At 45.9% G+C, this 22,965-nt stretch overlaps 1 protein-coding gene across 3 annotated transcripts; it reads left to right on the forward strand.

Moving 5' to 3' along the window:
* Positions 1-429: 429 nt before the first annotated feature.
* CCHa2 (neuropeptide CCHamide-2) lies at positions 430-22,113 on the forward strand. 3 transcript variants are annotated; one of them, XM_065438827.1, is made up of 5 exons: positions 430-539; positions 12,168-12,227; positions 13,448-13,492; positions 18,390-18,425; positions 21,768-22,113. In XM_065438827.1, the coding sequence occupies exons 1-5, from the start codon at positions 461-463 to the stop codon at positions 21,953-21,955; spliced, it is 408 nt and encodes a 135-aa protein (XP_065294899.1). In that variant the 5' UTR covers positions 430-460; the 3' UTR covers positions 21,956-22,113. The 3 variants fall into 3 exon arrangements, with proteins under 3 accessions (XP_065294899.1, XP_065294900.1, XP_065294901.1); XM_065438828.1 differs by having other exon boundaries at positions 13,448-13,486; XM_065438829.1 differs by lacking the exon at positions 13,448-13,492.
* Positions 22,114-22,965: the final 852 nt, after the last annotated feature.

The raw sequence follows: 22,965 nt of genomic DNA on the forward strand, positions 1-22,965 counted from the left end.
TGATCCCCAATTCATTATTATAATACGCCGCAGCTCGGCAAGCATGTACCGCGGTGGGGCCACGGAGCCGTTGGGAGAGCCGCAAGGAATGGAGGTTGAGTGTTTGCTCTGATCTAAATAAAAGTGCACCCCTTCATCATGTTACGACGGCGGTTTTCGGCACCACTGGCGAGCAACTTGGCGTGATCCTATACGTCCTGTTGACTCGCGCTTGCGCTGCGGTGTCCACGTCCATCTTCGCCGTGGGAGAAGCGCGCTTGGCTGGTCTTGCGGGCGTTCGCTCCGCTGGCCACCGATGCTGCGTTCAAAGTACCTGCGTGCAATAACGGTAATGGACAGGCCAGTGGGCCCCTCCTGATGGAGCGACTAGGGGGGTTCGGCGACTGCTTAAAAGGGTCTGCCGAAAGCCGACTGGAGGACATCCGTCGGTCGCCCGCGCCGAGCGCCTAGTTCCTTGAGCATGTGTCTCCAGTCCTCCCTGTCCGTCTGGTTGCTGTGCTTGGCTGTTCTAGTGGCCGGCGCCTATGCTGCAGCGTTTGGTGAGTCGACTGTGGTTGGCGTGCAGCTAGGCTGGATTTCGTGGTCTATGTTTGTCGGGCACCGTTTTTTTTTTGATAAATTTCCAGTCTGCGAGGATGACCTGGATAGGTGCACAGAAGGCAATTGGGAAGATATTACTCGTTGTCGGTGGAAATGACGAAGTTGTCAGTGATGATGCTGAAAATGATGATATGGTCCGTTTACTGCGTTCACAAGGGCGGCTACACTGTGCTGAACTTTGCTCAATACGCGTTCAATCTGATAACTCTTGGCTGCGAGTTCACAAACCTCCTGCGCACGATCCTCGGCGCTTGCCACTAGTATAGATTCGTTCCTTCTATGCTATACACTCTGAAACGGCACGTATAGACCAGGCTTGTTTAGCCGGGCGGTCTTGGATACACATTCATCAGTTTTGGTATATTTTAGGGAAACAATATTGACATCGTCCGGTCTGGAATACCTGGTAAATGGATGAGTATGGTAGGACAGGGTGAAAGGAGATATCCCGTACAGTCGTTAGCAAACTTCCGTGCAGTATGGATATTACAAACGCGCGTGTAACTACTATAATAGGAGGATAAGGTTTTACTTTTATAATTTTGCCACTGGCAATGCGGGGAGCACTCATTCGGCGAAGTGTTCGGCCCTTATAGCGTTGTGCACGTTATCGTCCATGCCCATTCTAGAAAGGTGAAGCCGCCAAGCGTCCAGGTTGTTTCTGTATATTGCGAGTCTTGTGTATGTGACTCAACCCTTAGACAACACATAATTCGCATCACGTCAAAGAGCGTATCGTTACAGTCAACCACTTTCTGGTGATAATAAGTTGGTGACCTATTGGTACCTTCGATCTCAGAGTCGCTCAAGACAGCTTGCACAGAGTTCTGCAAGACAGAGTTCTGCTTGCAAAGGTTCACTCTTTTTTCCTGCAGCGTTCCAGAGACACAGTTAGGCTTTTACTTCACATTTTGTTTTAAAGCATTCAAGTATAGGGCTGTGTGCAGACCTTTTGAAAAGGAGGTTGCTGAAGCTGGCTCTTAAATCGCAAACCCTTTACTGGACGTCCTGAAAACATCTGTGTGTGTTACAACTTACACAGTCCATGGTCGTGCCTTTCGCAGTCGTCATCAATGACGCGGTGGCTGAAAACACATTAAACAAAAACAAGGGATGCGCCCTGCTTCGATGATGACCGGCAAAGGTTGTTTATGTAGCCCAATGCTGTAGGCTTTGTAGGTATTTGTGAAAGTGGTTACTGTATGAAAACGCCACATCGATCCACGCTGGGTTTCGTGGAACTGTGCCTAGACACTTCGCCAAACACGCGCACAGAAAAAAGGCTGAAACAATACAAAGGCCACTGAAGCACTTCTTATGAGTTGTGAATGCGAAAACATTCATGTCCAATCGAATGCCGCTGAGCGGTGCTTCGAGTTTTGAGCTTCGAGTAACGTTCACGTTAATGCTCGTTCCGCCCACCCTGTATTGGGAGAGTTGACGGCAGTGAATTTGGCTACCTGCCTCTTCGCTCTTTCCCCTTCTGCGTTCTTCCGCTCCCTTACTTCGTCTGCGGTGCACTGGCATGGACGGCCACGTTCCGACACCACCGAAGTTGCGGCCGTCGACGATGTACGTACATGCTTCAGATTCCCTAGGGGTACGTGCTTCCATAGCCAGCAAGCGCTAGCCACGTGAGGAGCGCGCCAGGCGCGCTGGTGACGTGGTGTCGCTGTCTATCGGGAATCAGGTGCCGTTTTTTTTTTCACTCAATCGGTGATTTGATGCTTCCGCATCGAAATAAAGAAAGCCCCTGGATGTTTTACGTAGAGAAGGCAATTACTGCAACAGATCGAGTCGCAAGCACTTGCAGACGTCGTAAACTTACGTTAAACCAAAGTGAATACATGCGGGTTCAGATTCCGTGGCGCACGTCTTATGCGGCGCGTGCCAAATACTGCGTATCGGTGTCGTTGGAGCAGTTTAGCATACCGTTACCCCTGTGCCATTACTGATGCCGCCGACCGCCGAGTGCCCATGCTCGGGCTTGGCAACATTTGCGAAGTCTGGGGGAAGTAGTAAAGGTAGATAGTCAGCGCCGTGCTAAAATGCTCTAGCACAGCGCTTAAATTTTGTCACGTCGGTCTGCAGAAAACCGATCGGCTACCCAAAAACTGAAACCCGCCTAGTGTGGAGACGCTCGACGCTTTCTCGAGTGGAGATAGAATTGGGTCATCCCGGACAGACCGTGCGAGCACATTGACACTTCAGAGAGGAGTCAGTGAAGCCATACGCCCACCAGACGGTGTCGAAACGAGCGCATCCGGCAGTGAGTGACTCGATAAGATTGCCCTCGCACACTCAGGGATAGCCAGCTCGACCCAGTGAAGCATTGCGCTAATTTTCCCCACCCCTCTTCGCGTGGCGGACTCTGAATATGGTGGACACCGAGAGGGGCAGCGAAACTTTGTGATCTGTAGCCGCCAGTGGATGAACTCACTGGGTTACCCGAAGTTGAGTGCACAAGAAAACCTGGTCCGGTGCCCTCAGCGCATGCATGGTGTTGCTACTGCCCATGTTTATACACTGCTTCGTCCCTTGAGCATTAGGCAGCTTTCGGGGCAGCCGGTGTTAGATACTCATTATAGCAGATATTTGAACTGCAAGTATATGGCGCCAATAAAGATTGATGCCTCCGGCATGTCATCTCTAATTAAGAAACTAAAGGTATCTACCTCAGCCGGCGTTGATGGTATAAATAATAAAATTTGAAAGCATACATCCACATATACAGCTCCCATCCTCTCACGCATTTTCGAGCAGTCCTTATCCACAGGGGAACTACCATGTGACTGGAAAATCGGGAAGATCATTCCCATCTTTAAGTCTGGCGATAAAAGCAAGATAAGCAATTACCGACCAGTATCAATAACAAGCATTACATGTGAATTACTAGAGTATGTCATAGCATCTAATACTTTGCAGCACTTAGAAGCTAACAATTTCTTCTGTCCAAGGCTACATGGTCTTGGGAAAGGACTTTACTTTGAGACTCAATTAATCGAATTCACTAACGAGCTATTCACATACATAGACAATGGTTTCCAGTTGATAGTATCTTTACTGACTTTGCCAAAGCCTTTGATCGCGTTCCCCACTCTAGATTGACAGCCAAACTACCATCATTACATTTAGACAGCCGTACAATATCATGTATAAGAAACTTCCTCACATCCCGCAAACAGTTTACGTTTGCTGACAACCATTCATCTTCCTTGGCCGATGTGTCATCTGGTGTACCTCAAGGTGAAAGCGGGCTGGGTGCGCTATTGTTTCTCATCTGCATAAATGATTTTCCATCCAACGTAACATCAGCATTCAGATTATTTGCTGACGATTGCGTAGTTTATCGCCAAATTAAGACACCCGACGACCACATCGCTCTTCAAAAAAACCCTGATAAAATTGAAAACTGATGCACGCTATGGCAAATGCCACTAAGTGCAAAAAATGCTAATTAATGACCATAAGCCGAAAGAAAACAAACTCTTTTTACACTTACTCGCTTAATAACAGTGCTGCTACTGTCACCCCCTTGTACAAATATATCGGTATCCATATTGCAACAAGCTTATCATGGAAGGCGCATATAAAACATATTACAGCAAAAGCATCTAGCACACTTGGTTACCTAAAACGAAACCTACGTGAAACTCGTTCAGCCACTCGTGAAATAGCCTACAGAACTTTTGTTCATCCTCAGCTCGAATTCGCTTCCACCAACTGGTCGCCACATCAGGAGTATTGAATAAATTTCCTCGAATCTGTTCAAAACCGTGCCGCACGTTTCATCGCGAAAGATTACAGTCGGCATACTAGCGTTACTGCTATATCAAATCCCTATCACTCCCATCTCTTGAATCTAGAAGGACGATAGCTCTGCTATGCTTACTGCACAAGATCCCTCACAGTCAACATGCAACTACATCGCCCCTTTCCCGCCCATTTCGCAGATCTCGCTACTTACATAACGCACACAGTTTCACATGTCTGTTTGACCACACAAATGCATTGAACAAATCTGCATTACCTCTAGCAATAGCAGCTTGGAACGATCTTCCAAGCCACATTGTTGAAATGAATGATCTGGAATCATTTAGAGAAACATTAAAAAATTATTCCGTAGTCATGCGCACACGTTGTTTCATTTGTACCACGTGACTTAAATTTCGTCATTCTCGCTTCTTGCAAGCACTTTATAGATATGTACACGCGTTTTGGAGTTCTTTGCCAGGAGTTCGATGAGCCGTGCGCGTTTCTGGTCGTCCAGAGTGTTGTTGTTCTTCTTCGTTTGCTTGATGTTAGACGGCATCTTTCCTTCTTTTTCACTTGTTTGATTTGCTGTTAGCTATGTTATCCTGTTTTCGCTGCATGCTGTTTCTTTTACCCCCCTCACGCAATACTCCAGTTAGAGCCTGTGAGGTATGTGTATAAATAAATAAATAAATAAATAAATAAATAAATAAATAAATAAATATATATATAAATAAGGGACAGGAACGTGGTTTCGACGCATGGCTTGCGCACAGTTTTCAGGGTGTAGGCCTCATCGCACGCGCATGTGAACTCATGTTTCCGCAGTGGTGTTTCGTGTGAGTCAGTCTACTAACATTAGGAGCACGATAGCCTACGAAACAAATGGCCTTCGTACAAGGTATTGAAGAAAGCGGAAGAAAGAGCTCAAGTCGCTACAAAATTGCCCAACCAAAGAGGCAACATTGCAAATGTGACGTCCACTTTCATGGCCGCTTCCACGACACTGCATAATCCAGCCTGTTTAACAATGCCTTCGCTTTACGTTTACGCAACAATGTGCAGGAGTGCTGATTTTACAAGCCAAGAGGCCAGCTGATGACTACTTTGTCGTCAGCGCGGCGTTCTACGACATTTGGGAAACATAAACCACCGCCCATTTACAATCTCTGTGCAACTAGCCAGTGATATCAATGGCTAGCAGGCTAGATGATCATGTTAGTTAACTACAAAGTGGAATGAATGCACTGGTCATGCTGCACTGTACTGGCGATGAACCTTTAGAACGCAAGCTGGCTGTTTTGCAAGGCACATTGCCCAAGATGCGGGGGCTCGCGCATTGCCGAAATGCTGATAAAAGCGTAATTCTTGCTTCGTCGTATTTTTTCCCATGATAAGCACGAGCACTGCTGTGCATCAAGTGTCCCGCGATTGCCCTTCTAACGGGAAGAGTAACGGTAAATGAAGTGTTCGGCCAATTCGGCGCGTGCCACGTCAGCCTTCTCGAGTGTCATGAGAAAAATCCTCTTGGAATTTTGCGTAGGCGAGTGCGATCAAACCGCGTGTGGCTTGTTGACCGAGATGACCGCTTTCGCTTTCTGCTGGCATGGCGCAAAGGCTATCCTAACTCTGTCCAGGTATGCGGAAATGTGGTTTCACGCTCTCCAGGCAGACTGCAGACGCGGTATACAGCTGAGTTGTAATCTCGAGAGCCCTCAACAGTGCGTGGAGCAGTATGTTTGTTCTATTGAGCACTGGTGAAGAAAGCCGCGCACACATGGTGGCTAATATTTACAAGAGAGAGTGAAATTTCTGCCATTATCTACGCTTCGGCTACGGCTACGCAAGTCGACAAAGGAACGCGGAGACGCTAGCGAGCTGGTGGCTGTCAGGGGTGCAAGCCAGGTGAATTCGGCGAACGAATTACGCGCGCACTTCCCGCCTCCTTATCTCGCGTACTTATTACGGAGAAGAAAGAAAGAACGAAAAAAGTCGGCCGATGCTTAGTTGGCGCAATTTTTTCGCCGTAACTTGATGCGAACCAATAGAGGGAGTGCGTGGTTTCTCGGGGGTTCCAGGGGACGATAGCGCCGGCGGCTCTTTTATCTGGCCGTGGTGTTTACAGTTGCGCAGATTAGCAGGAATCGCCGCGCTGGAAACCGTGGTGACAACGACATCGCGCATGAACCGTGACATTAACGGGAAATAACGCTGCCGCGCAGACCGATATTACCATATCTGAGCTGCAGTTCGCCGAAGGTGCACATGGATTGATTATCTTGATAAGGTGCCACAGAGGACACGTTTGTATTGTGAAATGTTCGCATCATAGTGCGAAGAAAAAGGGGGGGTCACGACGGGTTATCACGATTATGCGTTGGGGCCCGTGCATTCAACGTCTTACCCGTGCGTTTCTCGTGCGGAGGCTGCTGACGAACGTAAAGGCTGACTCACACTAGGCCGAGCCGACACCATTTCCGTCGGCTGAGTGTTGCCCACAGCGTTTTCTTTTACCTTCGTGTCGGCGCCTCTGCCACACTGTACCAACGCCCAGCCCTCCACCGACTGCGTCAGCAGATTGACGGCGTCGGTACAGTGTGACAGAGGCGCCGGCACGAAGGAAAAAACGCTGTCGCCGACAGTCGGTAGGCCTAAATCGGTGTCGGGTCGGCCTTAGTCAGCCTTAAGAAACGTGACAGAAGAAGTTCAACACTACAGACGATATTATAACATCTAGCTCTAGGCAAGAATTGCAGACACTGGGCAGGGAGTCGAAAGTGATGAAGTTCTTGCCCTATTATGCAACAGCACCATACTTAAAAAAGCGTGGAAAGCAGTATCGCCTAGACTAGTTAGTTTTTTACAGTGTTCTCCGCAGTTGTTTGGGCAAAAGTAAGCGATTTGATTGAGAAAAAATAAAATGAAATGGAACTTCGTCACTTTGCGCTGTTATTTGTCATCTGTGCGGCCGACGAACGAAGGATCTGTTTGTAATTTTATCTGATTGAAGGTGCGTTCAGATTAGAGTAGCTCCAAGCTGAAAGAGCCGGTTGAATTTGGTCTGGTCAGTAAACGTCTTCTACGCAAGAAGTGTACCGAGCACAGGCCTAAGGGGTCAAATTCACAATGCTTCGCATACTATGTGTGTGTGTGTTTGTGGATTATGTTATGTTGACTGTTCTGTTGCGACTATACGCGATAATGCATTTAAACGATGGATGCACTACCCGCTGACAAGAGACCGTGTTATTAGGCCACAGTATCATTTGTATTTTTGAAACTTTCTTCTACAGAACTGTGGAGTCATTTATCTTGTATATTGTATATATGATGTATTCCTTACGTCATAGTGTTACTGTGAAAACGTTGCCTGACAAGTTCTGGTGCTCGTGTGAAAAGGTTATCTGACACGTAATCTTGAACCGTGCACGTTGTAGGCTAGACCAGTTCAAGAGCTAAGGAGTAGCCGGCGCCTCCAATTTTGCCTCGACATCTCCGTATATCATATCAATAAAAAAGAAGCGGTGCTTGCGATTTGCCGGCTGCCATCGCTAATATGCTCAAGATCGCGGTCGGCTAGTGCCTGTGCTTACAAGAAATTATGGCATAAGAAGGCTTTGTGAAGAGGGGCGAGCGTTTATCGGAAAGTGCTGCATTAAGCGGAATTCTTTTGCATTTGCAAGCCAATGCAGTGTCCCAGCGTTGTAAAACGCTTAGAAAACCTGCTTCAGTGTCCGCGGAAAAAAAAATTTTCTGACGCTACAGCTTTTTGTCCCCTTGCCCAATGCAGGGTAGCCAACCGGCCTCGAATTGGTTAACCAGCCTGCCATATTGTTATCTATTTATCTGTTTCTCTCTTCTGTTAGTGAACGTGGCTGATAAAACTTTGTAAACTCTGCTTTTATAGGCGAAATATATATCTAAGCCCTCGCACGCAAAGAAGCGTACCTGAAAGCGTAGAATAAACAGGCTTCGAATGCCACAGTGTATATCAGACGACAACGCCATCATAAATGCCCGGTTTAATCGGTGCCTGGGGATTACTTTTTTGCGCCATATTACTCCTTAGTTCACCTTCTTTTTAACACGGTGACGTCTGCCACTTTTTTTTAAAAGGTTCTTAGAGAAATTTTCGTTCCCGAGAGTAGCTATGCGTTACGCTACGCCAACACCAGTCATTCAGACGTCGCGAATATTCAGCGTTCTATGAAATATACTCTATCGAGGGTGACAGTTGCAGGGAGTATAGAGAACTCCATCAGTAGACTCGCCGCACATCTCGCTGCGCCTTCGTCTACGTACAATCCAGCGTGTTTGGCGAGGCCAACCCTAAATCAGCATAGAGACCTGGGGCCGAATTCTCAAAGATTTGTCGTTCGTAAGTGATATCTGCCACTCACTGGCCGCCTTCGCTGATAATATACTGGCTGTAATGCTCTTTATAAACAATTATATCGTGAAATGCGTTTGTGAATGTGGGCCGGGAGATAATAACATATTTCCCTGATGGCTGGAAGCTTATAGTGGATGTGAAGATGCATGGCTGAGTATGGATGCCCCCATACAAACTTCTAGCGTGCCGCGTTAAAAGGATGCAACGTTCTCTTTTTTATGCAATCAGACTCTTGAATGTCGCATTTGCGCACCGAGCCCGTACCATTCCTATATATTCTTATATATGTGTTATTAGGCCCGTGTGAAATAAACAGTTGAGATTAGCGCCTGTCCGTTGCGTTTTTATTGTGGTGCGCGCGTGTGTGTGTTTGACGATTCCTTGCCGTGTAAAGTTACTTGAGCGTGAAGCTTTGTTCACTTGGGCTGGTTGGTACGTACGTGACTCCCAGAGCAAAAATATACTTTGCGAAGCTGGGGCACAGAGGGCGTGAAACACACACCGAAGTGCTGCGTTGTCTTTGTTTCTAGTCCCACGCTTTGTGCCAAGTTTAGGCCGCCTTTTCTTTGCAATATGTCTAACGTTAACTGTCGGCTGGAACCCGTCCTCGTATATGACACGAGGTATGGCACGAGGTACGGGAATGCACGCTCAGGCGGACCTTCTTCGTGCATCGAAAACATTTCACTCGTTGAGCCACTTGCGCACGGTTGGGGTCATTGCGCTCCTACGGACGGATAATTCCATGAACCGACGACGTCGTTAGTTATGACGCAGCCTACTCTGGCTTTAGTCATAAGAACTTATGTACCGTGAGAAAGCACTTTGGCCAGGGGGTCATCAGTATCATGGGTTGCAGCCAGGAAGTCCTTTCAGCGACGTTTTCTTTTTCTTTTCTCTCTCTCTCTTTCTTTTGAGGCACATCCCTTTTCTCCTCTGGCCCTTCTGTAGAACGCGTGGTATGGTGAGTCCATAACTACGTACGCTTATTGGTTTGATGAAAAAAAAAGAAAGAAAAAAAGCTGCTGTATCTGGCAGCGCCTAACGTCACCGGAACCAGAACATCAATTCTTACGCTTCATAAAGAAGCGCTTCAAGTCACACTCCTTCAGAATTTCTCGATGAATTCCTTGTGGCCCTACCACACTTATCGCTAGGGAATAGGCAAAAAAGCGTTCGATATTGCTCACGCTTCTCGCTGAATTTTACATTACCAGCACTCCCTCTCTTTTATTTTCTATTTTTTGCTGAAAGCGTAGTAGTCACTTGCGCGTGGCGAACGTAGAGTCTCCGAAGCAGTAATATTCTCTCTCGCACAATAAATATACAATTTTGGCTAATGTGTACGTGATGTTACAATTACGAGTGCTTTTTTTTTTCTTTGGTTCACCTCTTGATGCATATTTGGTGCAACTGCTAACAGATGTGACCGGAATGAAATTGAGAATAAAACAAGGCAGAACAAACATTGTTTTGCTGTCTTTGCACGGAGAGAGAGAGCGAGAGAGAGAGAGAGAAATTGATAAATGAAGTCTGCTTGGATATTACAGTGGGCTGAGGACCTGAATGGTTTCAGTTTTTGCGTCTAAACAATTGATAAATCATTAGCACAATCATGAGCCGCGCTTTACGCACTCAGACCAATCATACAACTCACGAGTCACGAACACAAGGGCGTTCATCAAATGTGCGCTTAACCTAGGATGGATGGATGGAAACAACTTTATTCTGAATCTGGCAAATTTGACGACCCGGGCTCAGGCCTTGCCTCGTCGCCGCCTCTCGGGCTTGCTGGACAGCCCACTCTTGTGTCTTGAGGTTGGAGCTGCGCAGAGCGGCGGCCCACTTCGACGCAAGAGCCTCCGGAGCTACTGCCATTGTAGCTGATGTAACCCGACACTCCCACAACATGTGTGACAGCGTCGCTCTAGTCTCCTGACATAATTTGCAAAGAGCAGTCGGGTATTGCGCGGGGAAAATGTGCTGCAATCGCACCGGACTGGGGAATCTTTGTGTTTGCAATTGTCACCAGATGACTGCCTGGCGACGTTTCAGCATGGGGTGAGGTGGGCGCGGCAACCGCCTGCCTAGCTGGTAGTACTTGGTGATGTCATTGTACCTGACCAGGCGTTCTCGCGTGTTTTGAGCCAGCAGTTCCGAACTCGAAGAGGCAGTCTCCGATTCTGCGCAGCGGGTCAGTTCTCGCGCAGAGCGGTGTGCTACCTAGGAAGCTCTGGGTTACCGCAACCAACATTGAAATCAAACTTCTTCGTTTGTCAATCGACGTGGTATTACTGACGTCAGCAATAAAAGCATACTACTGGCGTTTCATATTTCACGCAAGAAGTGCTGGATATTTAAACAAAAAAAAACAACTTAAATTTACCAGCCACCTTCAAAACACGCTGCCAAGGTGGCTCACTCTGTTGGATATAAAATGCAGTAAGCATTGGAGCATTCGTGAAATTGTGGTCCCGGCATAATCAGTCATGTTGAATTTACATTTTGTTTCTTCTTTAGGTGACATATTTACAAGTTGTTTAAGATGCACAGTGATGCATCTGCACAGTGATGCAAGATGCACAGTGATAGAAATACCTGGTTTTGCTTACATTATACGGTGACGCGAGTTCCCCAACTCCGTGGCGGCCACGCGACAAGAATACAAGAACACTGTGACAAGAACCAAGCAAGGTTCGCTCTTTCTCCGTCGAAGCCCGGTCAACTCTGACCACTGGGCGATATTGCGAGCGCGCTCACCATACTAACGATCCCCCCCCCTCCCCCGCTATAACCATAAGCAATACAGATTTCGCAGCAGCCGGCTAGAGGCGTCCCACAATTGCCATCTAAAGGCCCGCAGTATAGTTACTGTAACAAACCAAACTTTTCTCTGCGAAGAACCGGGCAGGTAGGAGTTGTCGTAAGGCTCGGCATACATAAGTCTTTGGAAACCTGCACCTGAGTGAATGAGGCTTTATTTCCCATCGAACAACAGAGGAGGGCGAGACCCCTCAACGCCCTGCTCACAGCGTATGACAACGAGACGTCATTCGTCGTGACGCAACCTACTATGGCCTCAGTCATAAGAACTTATGCCCGGCAAGAAATCCCTTTGGCCAGGGGGCCATCGGCCTCAGGGGTTGCAGCCATTCGTTCCCTCCCCATTCATAACTTCCTGAAAACGGTGAGCAATTTCATTAAGACAGCCGGATTTAGCTTTCTGATTTAGAGGTAATGAAGAGCCTGCAACGATCGCGGAACCGAGGCGTGCTTTATCTGCCTCGTAGTTGGACACGGAAAACACGCAATAGCTGAAGCCACCCGCTTGTTCGCTTGCGCAGATGGTACGCAGCACGTCTTGTTTCTTTTTTTTTTTTCGTGAGCGCAAACAGCAACGTGACTCATCGGCCTCTCGCAGGTGATTCAGTCGAAGAAGGAGTGCGGGACAAGAAAATCATCACACTTTTACGGCGGAATAGTAAGTATGGACTGTCGTTGCTGCGGCGACGCTAAAACGACTGCACAAGCTAGCCTAAATGGACATTTCGGTTGCAGGACTCGACCTCAAAATGTTAGACGCGAGTTTGAGATTCACAAATGATCGTTGCCTTTTCGAAATATATTGAGTGTTGCATAAATGGGATCACCAGGTGTACGTAACTTTTCCAGCAAAACTAATGGCTGATTTACCCTAACATTCTCAGACTTATTAGTTTGCAGTGGAGGGATCTTAATACCACGTCACGATAATTACTTGCCTCTTTCGATAACAGTAAAACTGCAGTGCGCCTCGTCTTCGAGGAGGCCATGCAAACACATGTCCAGTTCTGTGCAACTTAACAGTGGCGCCATCTGTCACCGCTACGGAGAAAAGCGTTCAATCATAGTGGTGGCAGATATCGTCACTGTTCTGCTGCAGCAAAGTCGATTTTTTTTTGGCGATGTCGCCGCAGACGGCGAGCACCTCGACTTCAGTGTGAGAGAAACAGACGAATAATGCTCGCAACCGTGGTATTACGCGTAACCCACTGCAAGCCAATACGACTGTGCAAAATGTGAAGATAAATCAGCCAGCAGGTTTGCTGAAAGAGTTACGAACACCTGGCACTCCAATTTTCGTAACACTGAATAAAATAGGCACATACTAACGAGGCGTACCTGCCTGGCGTAATGTTAGGAAGCCAGCCACATTATATGATGAATTGCTTAACAAACAGGGAATAATGATATTCCAGCTGAGATGAAAAGGAAGAAGGGACTTGTCATGCAGGGCGTAGAGCAGATACAAGGTGGTCTGTTAAAGTAGGGTTCGTGGTTCCCGAAGAAGGGAAACGCAGTCACGAAAGCATAACGCTCAGGTAGATTGATGACATTAAAAAATTTGCCGGCTTACGATAGAGGAGGGTTGGCACTACAGAGGGGACGGCTGAGAGAAGCCCTGATCCTCCAATGAACCTAAAATAAGGGCTGATCATGAGGCGTGTAGCAAGAAGCCGGCACGAAATTCGAGCCATGCTTAAAAGAGCACAAAATGATGTGAGATGAATGTATGGCGAGGAATTGAATAGCAGAGTTCAGCAGAGTTGATTTTATCTAATTCCCTTCAAGTATGCGCCGGTGTACATGGTATAGTAAGTTTCTTTAAAGCGTCCCTCTGGCGGTCTAAGCACTGCTCGTGTCTGTACCCTGTTCCTCCAGCCAAAGGCCATGATTCGTCAGCGGCGCAGGCGTCGACCGGTGAGTGTAAGGAACTCTCAAACATTTCATCGACGTCTACACCCTGTGTGTCTTGCACCGGCCTTGTGCGTGTGCCCTTGTTACTCACCTCCTTGGCGTGGCGTCCCAACCTGGATTCTCCTCCAGTTGAGCCCTCTGCACTCCTTCTCTGTACACCCACTGCACAGTTTGTACGCGTGGTACTCTGTCGTCTCTGAACCTTCCCCCTCTCCCCACGTATGTGCACCTGGGCATAAGCAGTCAGAGGTCGACAAAGAACCCTTCGCACTGCAAGAGGTACACTCGTGGGTCAAGCACCATTCCAGATCTTGTACTAATCCTTCATAATAAAAGAAAAAAAAACAATGAATAAAATTAATTAAATTATGGGATTTTGCATGCCAAAACCACGATCTGATTATGAGGCACGCCGTAGGGCGGGACTCTGAAAATTTGAACCGCCTAGGGTTCTTTAAGTGTACCTAAATCTAAGTACACGGGTGTTTTCGCATTGCGCTTGCATGGAAACGCGGCCCTCGTGCCCGGGATTCGATTCCGCGACCTCGTGCTTGGCAGCCCAAGACCAGAAACGACGAATAATTAATAACTCAGTTCCAAGATAGGATTTTACGTAAAAATACTCAAGCATGATGAATTTCCCGCCCCTTGACCACCTATAGGTGTATCTTTTGGTGTTGCCCTTTTTCGAAGGCGCATGCACATTCACGCATGAGTCCCTGAAATCGGCACAAGGCACGTGGAATGCAAGTGCCTGTCAGTCCGTTGGCGCTCATGTGAATGTTGTGTATTTTCTCTCGGTGTAGTAAAAATCACATGGCGTGAGGCGTCCTGTTAGATATCACGGGATAAAAAGAGAACTATTCTGTACCCGTTGTTCAAGTAATTTGAATGATTTGGTGATTACTCTTTTGCGGCTTTTAAACGTGCGTTCTTTGCCTGTTGCCACCCGTTGAACTGTTCGCTGTTGCTAAGAAGAAATCTCAGATGCAGGTCTGTAACATGTCTAGTGTTCAATACTCTTTCAAGTTTTTTTTCGCCGCTTTTTTTTGCACATTGTTCACATGCAAAGGTATTTTGAAGGCGGTGCTATGTCTCACCTTAGGAGTCACAAGCGTATAACGATATGGACACGTGACAGGATGTCTATTGGTCGTCCCGTGGCAAGGGCTTGAACGTTTACGAGGCCATTCTATAGATTTTATCAGTTTATTGAATAACGGAAAGGATAAGCAAACATCTAAACTGATGCAGTTATGAAATGCGAGGAGCTTAATGCCAATGTAAGGATGAAGTGGCAAAGTCGCCTCAAAGAGGAGATGTGTATCTGAACTGGTCAATCGTCTCGTTTTATTCTCTCCCTCCTTGCCATAAACCTCGTCGCCTGGCTCCAGTGCTATGGTGGCACGAACAACGTAACTTCAAAGTGGGCTGGGGGGTCATGAGTGGCGAGTAGCAACCCTCCCTAAAAGGATTAACTCGATTCTTCGCCACGAACCATCTCGGCGGCGACGTGAGCCTGCTCGCGCTGTGTGGGCAACGATAAGGAGGTGCTTCCCATGTATGCAAAGCGATCGAGGTCAGGTTATATTGTTCTCCTGATCACTTTTATGCGAAGCATACTAGCCGCACAACCACGCTCTTCCTTGCTGCGCGGCGCGCGGCCGTGTAGCTACCATATGACGTCATAACAGCTGCAAAAGCGGAGGCTCAACTCGTGCGCTCGCTTGCGGCCGCGGAGCTACATAGCCGGGTCTCAGCTCTTGCGCTCGCCTGCATGAGTTGATTCTTCGTTTAGCCGAACCAAAATAGCCAAGCAACAGCAGTTCACCAGGCTAAACAGTGATTCAACAACTAAAATAAAGGCTAGTATGCTTCGCATCCTGGGCTTAACCTTAGCTAAGCCACAGCCATTTTTACTTGAACTTCTTTGACGTTCGTTACATCGGATCGTCAGTTCTAGCGTGGATCGGGCAGCTGCAAATAAGAGGGCGGGGAAAACGCAGCACGTGGTATAAAACATTTGGACTTACACTAATGCTTGTCCTATAAGTTTCCAATATAAGCTTCGACAAACGTATAAAAAACTGGTGCACACCATTTTCGATCCTTATTTTTCAAAAATTTCGCGTACTTTCTTGAGTGTTCATTCAAGAAGAAATTTTTTATTTCTTCTTCGGTGAGTTTGAAAATGAGCCTTGCTAACTAAATACATTATACCTACAGGAAATGTCAAGCTTAGCTGATATTGTATAGTAACAAAAAATTAATTGCTCTGATTGACCATTTCTTACTTAACCATGTCAACCAGAAACCAACATTTTTACTTATTTTTCAATTTGCTTATCGTAAATTTATATTCGTAGCACGCTAACTCAAATATAGCATAGACCGTTGACAATCTGGCCCAAGGCATTCTTGTTTATGCTCTATGGCACCTACGAATTACACGATCCGGATTAGAATTGTCAGTTTCTTTTATTTTCTTTGTGCGATATTATTCTGACAGTTCCCTGATGATGAGGTAAATGTTCTGTAAATCCGGAAAAGAGATATGGAAGTAACTTCGGCATGAACGTTTCGGTTTTAACCGAGAACAGCGATCCCGAACCCGGTCTGACAGAATTGTATTGAGAGATTGCGAGGGGCAGTGATTGCCAGAGCTGACATTTATTTGTTTTCGGCTCCATGCTGCAAACAAGTCAGCGTTCGTGTTTCGGAAACTACTGTAGGCACCTGCGCCTTCTGTTGGCGCAAACTGTTCTTGTGGTGAGTTCTGGCACTAGAACACAGCTGTTCTGCAGATGCGCTAGGTAGCTCGGTGGCCCAACGCAAATTTCCGGTTTCGGTTCCGATCTTGGTAACCCTTTCCTTTTTTGGACAATGTCGCTGGTCGGGACCGAGAACACTTGATGATAATAAAGATAACTTGCTCAAAATTGTCGTTTTTTAATGTTTTATTTGTTCCTGAGCGTCTTTCGCATTTTTAGATATATGTCTATAGATTATTTCCTGTCTGGGTGCGTCACTGGTAGGAATGTAAAGAGGGGAAACAATCCACGATTTCCTAAGATGATACCGTATCTCATGATTGCGCCTTGCCTAGAAAAGTGGCTTTGACGCACACAAAACGTTCACTAACAAACTATGCTGTATGTCTCTTGAAGTATCGACAAATACCAGAGGGGAAGTGGTGGTGGCGCAGCTGGGGGTGCTAGCCTGGCGTGATGTATGGGCCGAGCTGAGTATAGATGATAAGCATGGATGTTTTATGAAACGTTAATCAACTCGGTGTCCCGGAAGCAGGCAGTTAATTGGTGTAGAACTCGCGTAGCTCATCGAAGCTTTGAAGCTAACATTGTGCATGGATTTGGCACTTCGGTACATACATATGTACAGAGGAGGGATTGATAGTTAGGGACTTGATCGGGAGCCTCGATAAAAGCTACATAAAAACAAAATAGGTGAAGTAGCAATCCACCAAGCACGCAGGCAAAGTTGCAGAAAATGAATTCCTAGTAACATGAAAATGTATTTATGCGCAAAAGATCAATAAATCAGAATGACAACGTGCCAAAACAATAGGGGTATGAAGCTATGAATTGAACAAGTATTCCTTTTGATAGTTATTGTCAAAACTGCATTTTTCAATGACGTCAAATATCCTTCTTTTTTGTCAGTGATGCCAAATATAATTTTCAAGCACACATTCGAATTGACACAAAACTCGGCCATGCGGTCAATGAGTCTGCATTGTGCTAAACGGTCGGCTTAAATATTTCAGACTGCGAAATGTGGAACTAGGTTCGGTCTTCGCTATTGTTATTGCATATATTTAGGACCAATCATTTCTAAGCATTGTGTAATCATTTTAACCTTCGCTGTGCGCCAGCTCGCTGAAGCCATCAAAGTCACATGTTCTCTGGATTTCGAACATGGGGGTATCTATGAGCTATGCTCTCCGCTGTGAAGTAATCAGGCCAATTCACTTTTTTTTTTTGCTGGTACGAATCATTGTGATTCGTTGGCTAATAATACGTTTGCTATCGCAGCTGGTCCACGTCTATTCTTAATTAATGGTTCCCATGATCTGCATTCTCAGTAGAGGCTGTGGTAGAGAATACATGTTTAGCGACTGAGCTTGCTGGACAACGGCCAACAACTTCTACGAACGAAGCGCATGTAGAATCAGCAAACGCATCAGCCTAAATGCTCTTTAGTGCAGTAAGATGCTATTGCGAACCTTGGTTCGCAGAAACGGTGTAGCCATTAAAAGAGGGAAAACGTTTTAACTTTGCAGTGGCAGCTGGCGCATATATTTAAATACTTAATTTCATACCCAGTACTATGCGAAGTGGCAAGTATTTGCGCACCATTACCGAGCTTCTACTCATTTCTACATTATATATTATTTAGCGAAGCGAAGAACGGAGCTTGTGGGTGTGCATTCACGATTGCATTGCGCTTAGCATGATACTGTCGGAAGCGCTTGAAGAACGAACGTGAAAGCACGAGAAATGGACTTACGTAGAGCAAGTGCGTCCATTTCTTGTATTTTTTAATGCACTTTCTTCAGTGTAATGTTAAGGGCAATGAAATCACGAATCGAAATTTATTGGCTGAAAAACTGTAAGCATTACATTAAAAGAATAAAATATAGATGAAAAAAATTAGGCGTGTCTGCACATTGCCACGTCCTATTCAGATTCACTTGAGTGCGCGGTCGCCTCGAGGAAAGTCATTGCGCTTAAACGATGAAGTCCTTCGTGTACCGCATCTGGAAATGCATGGCGTCGTGACGCAAATCTGTATCGTTCGGCGCCGGCAGCAAGATGCCGAACATCACTCCGGGCGTGGCGAAGTGAATTCTAACGAGATTATTTGCACCTTGCTCTTCTCTCCACAGACAGCTGCAAGTTGTACGGCCACTCGTGCCTTGGAGGTAAGCACTGCGCTCGTGTATCTGCATTTTTCCCCCTCCGATATCGATAAATAACGCTTTCAAGGGCAAAGCCAAGAGTATGTGCGCGCGTAGTGTAGGACGCGTCGAGAGCCACTTGCAGATAGGGCGCCTGCTCTGCAAGATGCGGTGTCTGCAACTTATCACGGTGATTTATACAGACCGAGAGCCTTTATCATCGTCCCTGTCGTCTTTTATTCAAAAAAAGAGTGATCGTACATAAGTGTATGCAAGCATTTTGGCTCGTATATACAAGGGCGTCTTGCATAACTGATCATAAGAAAAAAATTGAGGCTGGACATATCATTAGCGAAGCCATCTGGCAAGTGGCAAATAGTACTTACGAACGAAAAACTCTTTTAATTAGGCGTTGGATCCTAGACAGCGGCCCCTGTTGTAGAATTAATCCACTACGGACACTCTATAATACAAAAAAATACAAATATGCAAAAATACAAAAACAAAATGCAAATATGCTTTAAAGTGGGTAACTAAGATACTAGATGTGGGAAAGAAAGGAAATTAAAATTAAACATCACGGAAAATAATCACAAGATATATTTCTAATGGAACATGGAAGTTAAGGTTATATTCAGTATGAATAAAAATTCTTCGAAGTAGTATATATTCAGTACAAGGAAACTATTTCCCGTGTAGATTTTCACCTAGTGTATGCTGGAAATTACCATGTTGTATACCTCATGTGCCCGATAGAATAACCCCGATAGAATATCCTGTACAATCCTATACAGAGCCCAAATCCTGTACAGAGCCCAAAGAGTCTGCATTCGAAATGTGTTTTCAAACACATTTGTTGCATCTTCAGAATCATGCAAAGCGTGCAGCGCAGTGCAATTCAGGACGGATTTTTAATTTGTAATTTTTTCGTCGAGTTGCCTCAATTTTGCAGAAGTTGAATTCTATTCGAGAACTCCTTACACGGATGCCAGATAAAAGAAAAACTATTTTTTGCGTTTAGCATAAGTGGAAAGAACGTATCCTAAGTATCCCATTGACTTGAAAGATTGCACAAATGAAACATAATAATAAAACTTGCAACGCAGGTTCAGTGTGAAGCGTTCTAAAATGTTTGCGGCACGTTTTGAATATCATAATTTTAAGCAGTACCTTTGCTGTTGCTGCGCCATCTTGACGTGTACATGTGTGCGCACAGCACCTGAAGCAGTTTTTCATAGCGAGAAGTTTTGAAACAACATGTCGCAGGTAGCATCACTCTCAACTTCTTGAAATGAAGTACACGAAGAGGAAGACTATTATTTGCAGGTGAAATTAAAATGCATGAATAAATAATAGGAAGATGTCAGGAACCGCACTTTAAGCTAACCATTTTAGGCCAGATATGGAAGTTGGCACATTCGATCCGATAGTTCTTAAAACGCACAGTTATTTCAAAGTAGTTCTGAGGCTGGCGCCAGCTTCAAGGTGTTTGTTCGGATGTGTAAAACGATATAAATTGGTACTTCTTCTAAATGTGTCTTAAACTACTTCAAGGTGGGCCAGTCTGCCACAAAAGGCAGTATTATGTTCTCTACCCAAATAGGGCAAAACGGTTGGCTGTATGAACGAGCGTACACTGAATGGGCATGAGACCATTTGCCATTGAAAAGCTAGTTAGGAGAATATCGTTTATCGGTGAAAGTGTATTTTCAATGGCAGATGTAGCCAATGTGCAAGGAGGGAATACATGCCTAGCATTGCGAAAATGTCGGAGTGAACAAATAAACGATCGCCTCCGGAATTACCAGTCCACATTACTATACCGAAATTAGCGCATTTAACTTCAAAAGCTGCACTTTCGAACAATCCCGCTCATTCTATTCTAGTCACTTATTGTTATCTGCGCACAGTGAATGGTCTCGGTGGTAGTGACGGTGATTTGGGAACTGAATAGAGCGGTAAGTGAAGTTACAGTTGGCACCAGATTTAACATAAAATATAGCTTTATTAGCACGTCACTGTCTCCAGAGATCACGTCCTCGAAAGATTGGAACCGACCGCGCCATAAAGCGAGAAAAAGTTAAGTAAAAATAACTAAGGAGAGAGAGACAGAATTAGTTATTATGCGTTCTACAATGAGCTACATTATTAAAGGACAGCTTAAAGTGTAGGAACCACATAATTAAACTATCACGCGCCTTATGCATAAACTGAAAGTCCTGATGAAAACCCTACATGAAAGCCCTACATGAAAGCATGTAGAAGGGCAGGAAACATTGGCAGGAACGTAGATGCAGCATGGACTGATTATCTGGATCGATTCCAACATCAACAAAAGCGCATGCTCCTGGCGCTCGCGGCGAACGCAGCGGGCACAAAACATTTGACGCTAAAAAAAGAAGAAAACTGAGAGCGAATCCTATCCGCATTGAAAAAATTAAAACCAATGATGATTCCGGAACTTAAAGCAATGTGCTGAAATCAGTGCACAAGGGCGTACCCACTTGTCGTGACATGTAGCTAAGCATCGAAAGTCGTCGTACTCTGTGAAAATGGTGCATGTGCATTTGTTATTTATTATGCCTTAAGCTTAAAGTAATATGTCACACAGAGTTTGCACGGCATGACCAAACATCTTCGGATTCGGATTTCGGGGCTCAATTCTCAAACCTTTTTTTTTCCGTTTGTAAGTGCCGTTTCCCGTTCGTTGGCTGATTTCGCTTATATTTTTATTGGTTATTTGCTCTTACGAAGAATTGTAGCTTAAACTGTTTTTGTGAGTGCAAGCCCAGATGTTGGCTAAAAGATGAGACAGTTGAGACGCTCTACTGTAATGCCGTGATTTCGACTTGTTGGTATGACATCGTGAGGCTTATACAAGTGAAAAGACAAGGACGAAAGAAAGACGTGACAACAAGGCGCCTGTGTGTGTCGCGTCTTGCTTTCGTCCTTGTCTTTTCACGCGTTATAGGCCTCACAGTTGAGACATGCCACGGCCAGTCTCTCTCCTTTTCTTTCCCTTTCTAGCGAAAACATTAAATTACTTTTGCTGCTGCTGCCCCCATTACTTAAACACGTCTGCACTAATTACTGCAACTGTACCACTACTACTACTGCTGCTGCTACTATTAAACGAACTGTAGACGTAGCAAGCTAGAGCAAGCTATACCTCAGGCCAACCTTAAAGCCTTTCTGTAAATTAATTTCACTACAGCTACTACTACTATATGTTACCGCTACGCTATCACTGTTTCAACTGCTACTTCAAATACTACTACGCTACTTTGCTAGTACTACTACTAGTACTACAAACTACTTCTACGAGATGTGGACAAGTGCGCACGCTTTTTCGTGTCCTCTGCGCAGGCCACGGGAAGCGCTCGGACGACGGCAGCGCCCCTGGCGGCGCCGTCTCCCCCTACGTGATGCAGATGCTGCGCAAAACGGCCGATGACGACGCGTTGCCCCCGTTCCCGTCCCAAGCCAGGTTCGACAGGGTGGCCCTACTGGAGAAGGCGCTCGTCCAACTGTTGCGGAACAGGATGATGGTCTGAACAGGGGCGCCCTCTTGCGGTCACACCGCGCAGCTGCAGACACGACGACGCTGCCCGCACAGAAGCTGGAGGAGTTGACGGAGACGACGAACGAAAGCGGATGGTTTTTTTGCACAAATATTAATATTAATAAAAAATAAGACAACCACGACGACCATGGAGAAACCTTGTATTTCATCCAGTCTTTTTGTTCTTGAGCTTGTCTTAAGGACCCTTGGACAGAGACGATAATGCACAGTACGAGGACTTACAAACTTGACTTTGCGAGGTCATTCCTTACGAACCGCGGTACGACTGCGCGCTTTCAAAAGCATGTTGCAGGAGGAAGTGGAGCAGATTTATTTGTGGAAAAGGAGAGACGTCAGCCTGGGTTCATGCCAGTATCAATGTGAAGGGAGCGCGAGGCCTTCTAGAGAGAGGCCAGCGCAATCATAAAAATAATAATACAACAGGCTGCAGGTATAGAGCGAGCCGAAGATACCTATATTGACTTATCAGAAGTTAGTGCTCGCACAAGTCGCCAAAGATAATGAATTCACTATTCTAAATTCCCTCGTCTATTAAAGCTCCGGGCCGTCCAGAGGGCTCACGAAAGGGCGGAGGCTCACGGGCTTCCCGTCCCAACGTGGGTGCGGCCCGCGACCCCTGCCGACCACTAAACCAAAAGTGGGTGGGGAGGGGTTCCTCAGGACCCAATAAAGTTATTTCCTCCTCCTCCTCCTCGTCTATTAAAATGAAAACTCACAAACACAGAAATGTCATTTACTGCATTGCCAGATTCAAAGCATTAATACGTACTTTTATTCAGGCCACTCAGTTTTATGGCAATGGTTCGCGAATACATCTGCCATCTCAAAACTGACATTTCACCTAACTTGCTCGAATACTTTCCAGAGAGCTCACGTTCAAAGAGCGTTCCGAAATATTAGGGACGTTATCAGCTGCATCACGTGAGCACTTGTTCTTGTGGCTCTTCGGCAGTGTCCAAACAATTTTTACCAGACTGCGAA

Source organism: Dermacentor albipictus, chromosome 4, assembly GCF_038994185.2.
Source record: "Dermacentor albipictus isolate Rhodes 1998 colony chromosome 4, USDA_Dalb.pri_finalv2, whole genome shotgun sequence".
In the NCBI taxonomy this organism is placed as follows: domain Eukaryota; kingdom Metazoa; phylum Arthropoda; class Arachnida; order Ixodida; family Ixodidae; genus Dermacentor; species Dermacentor albipictus.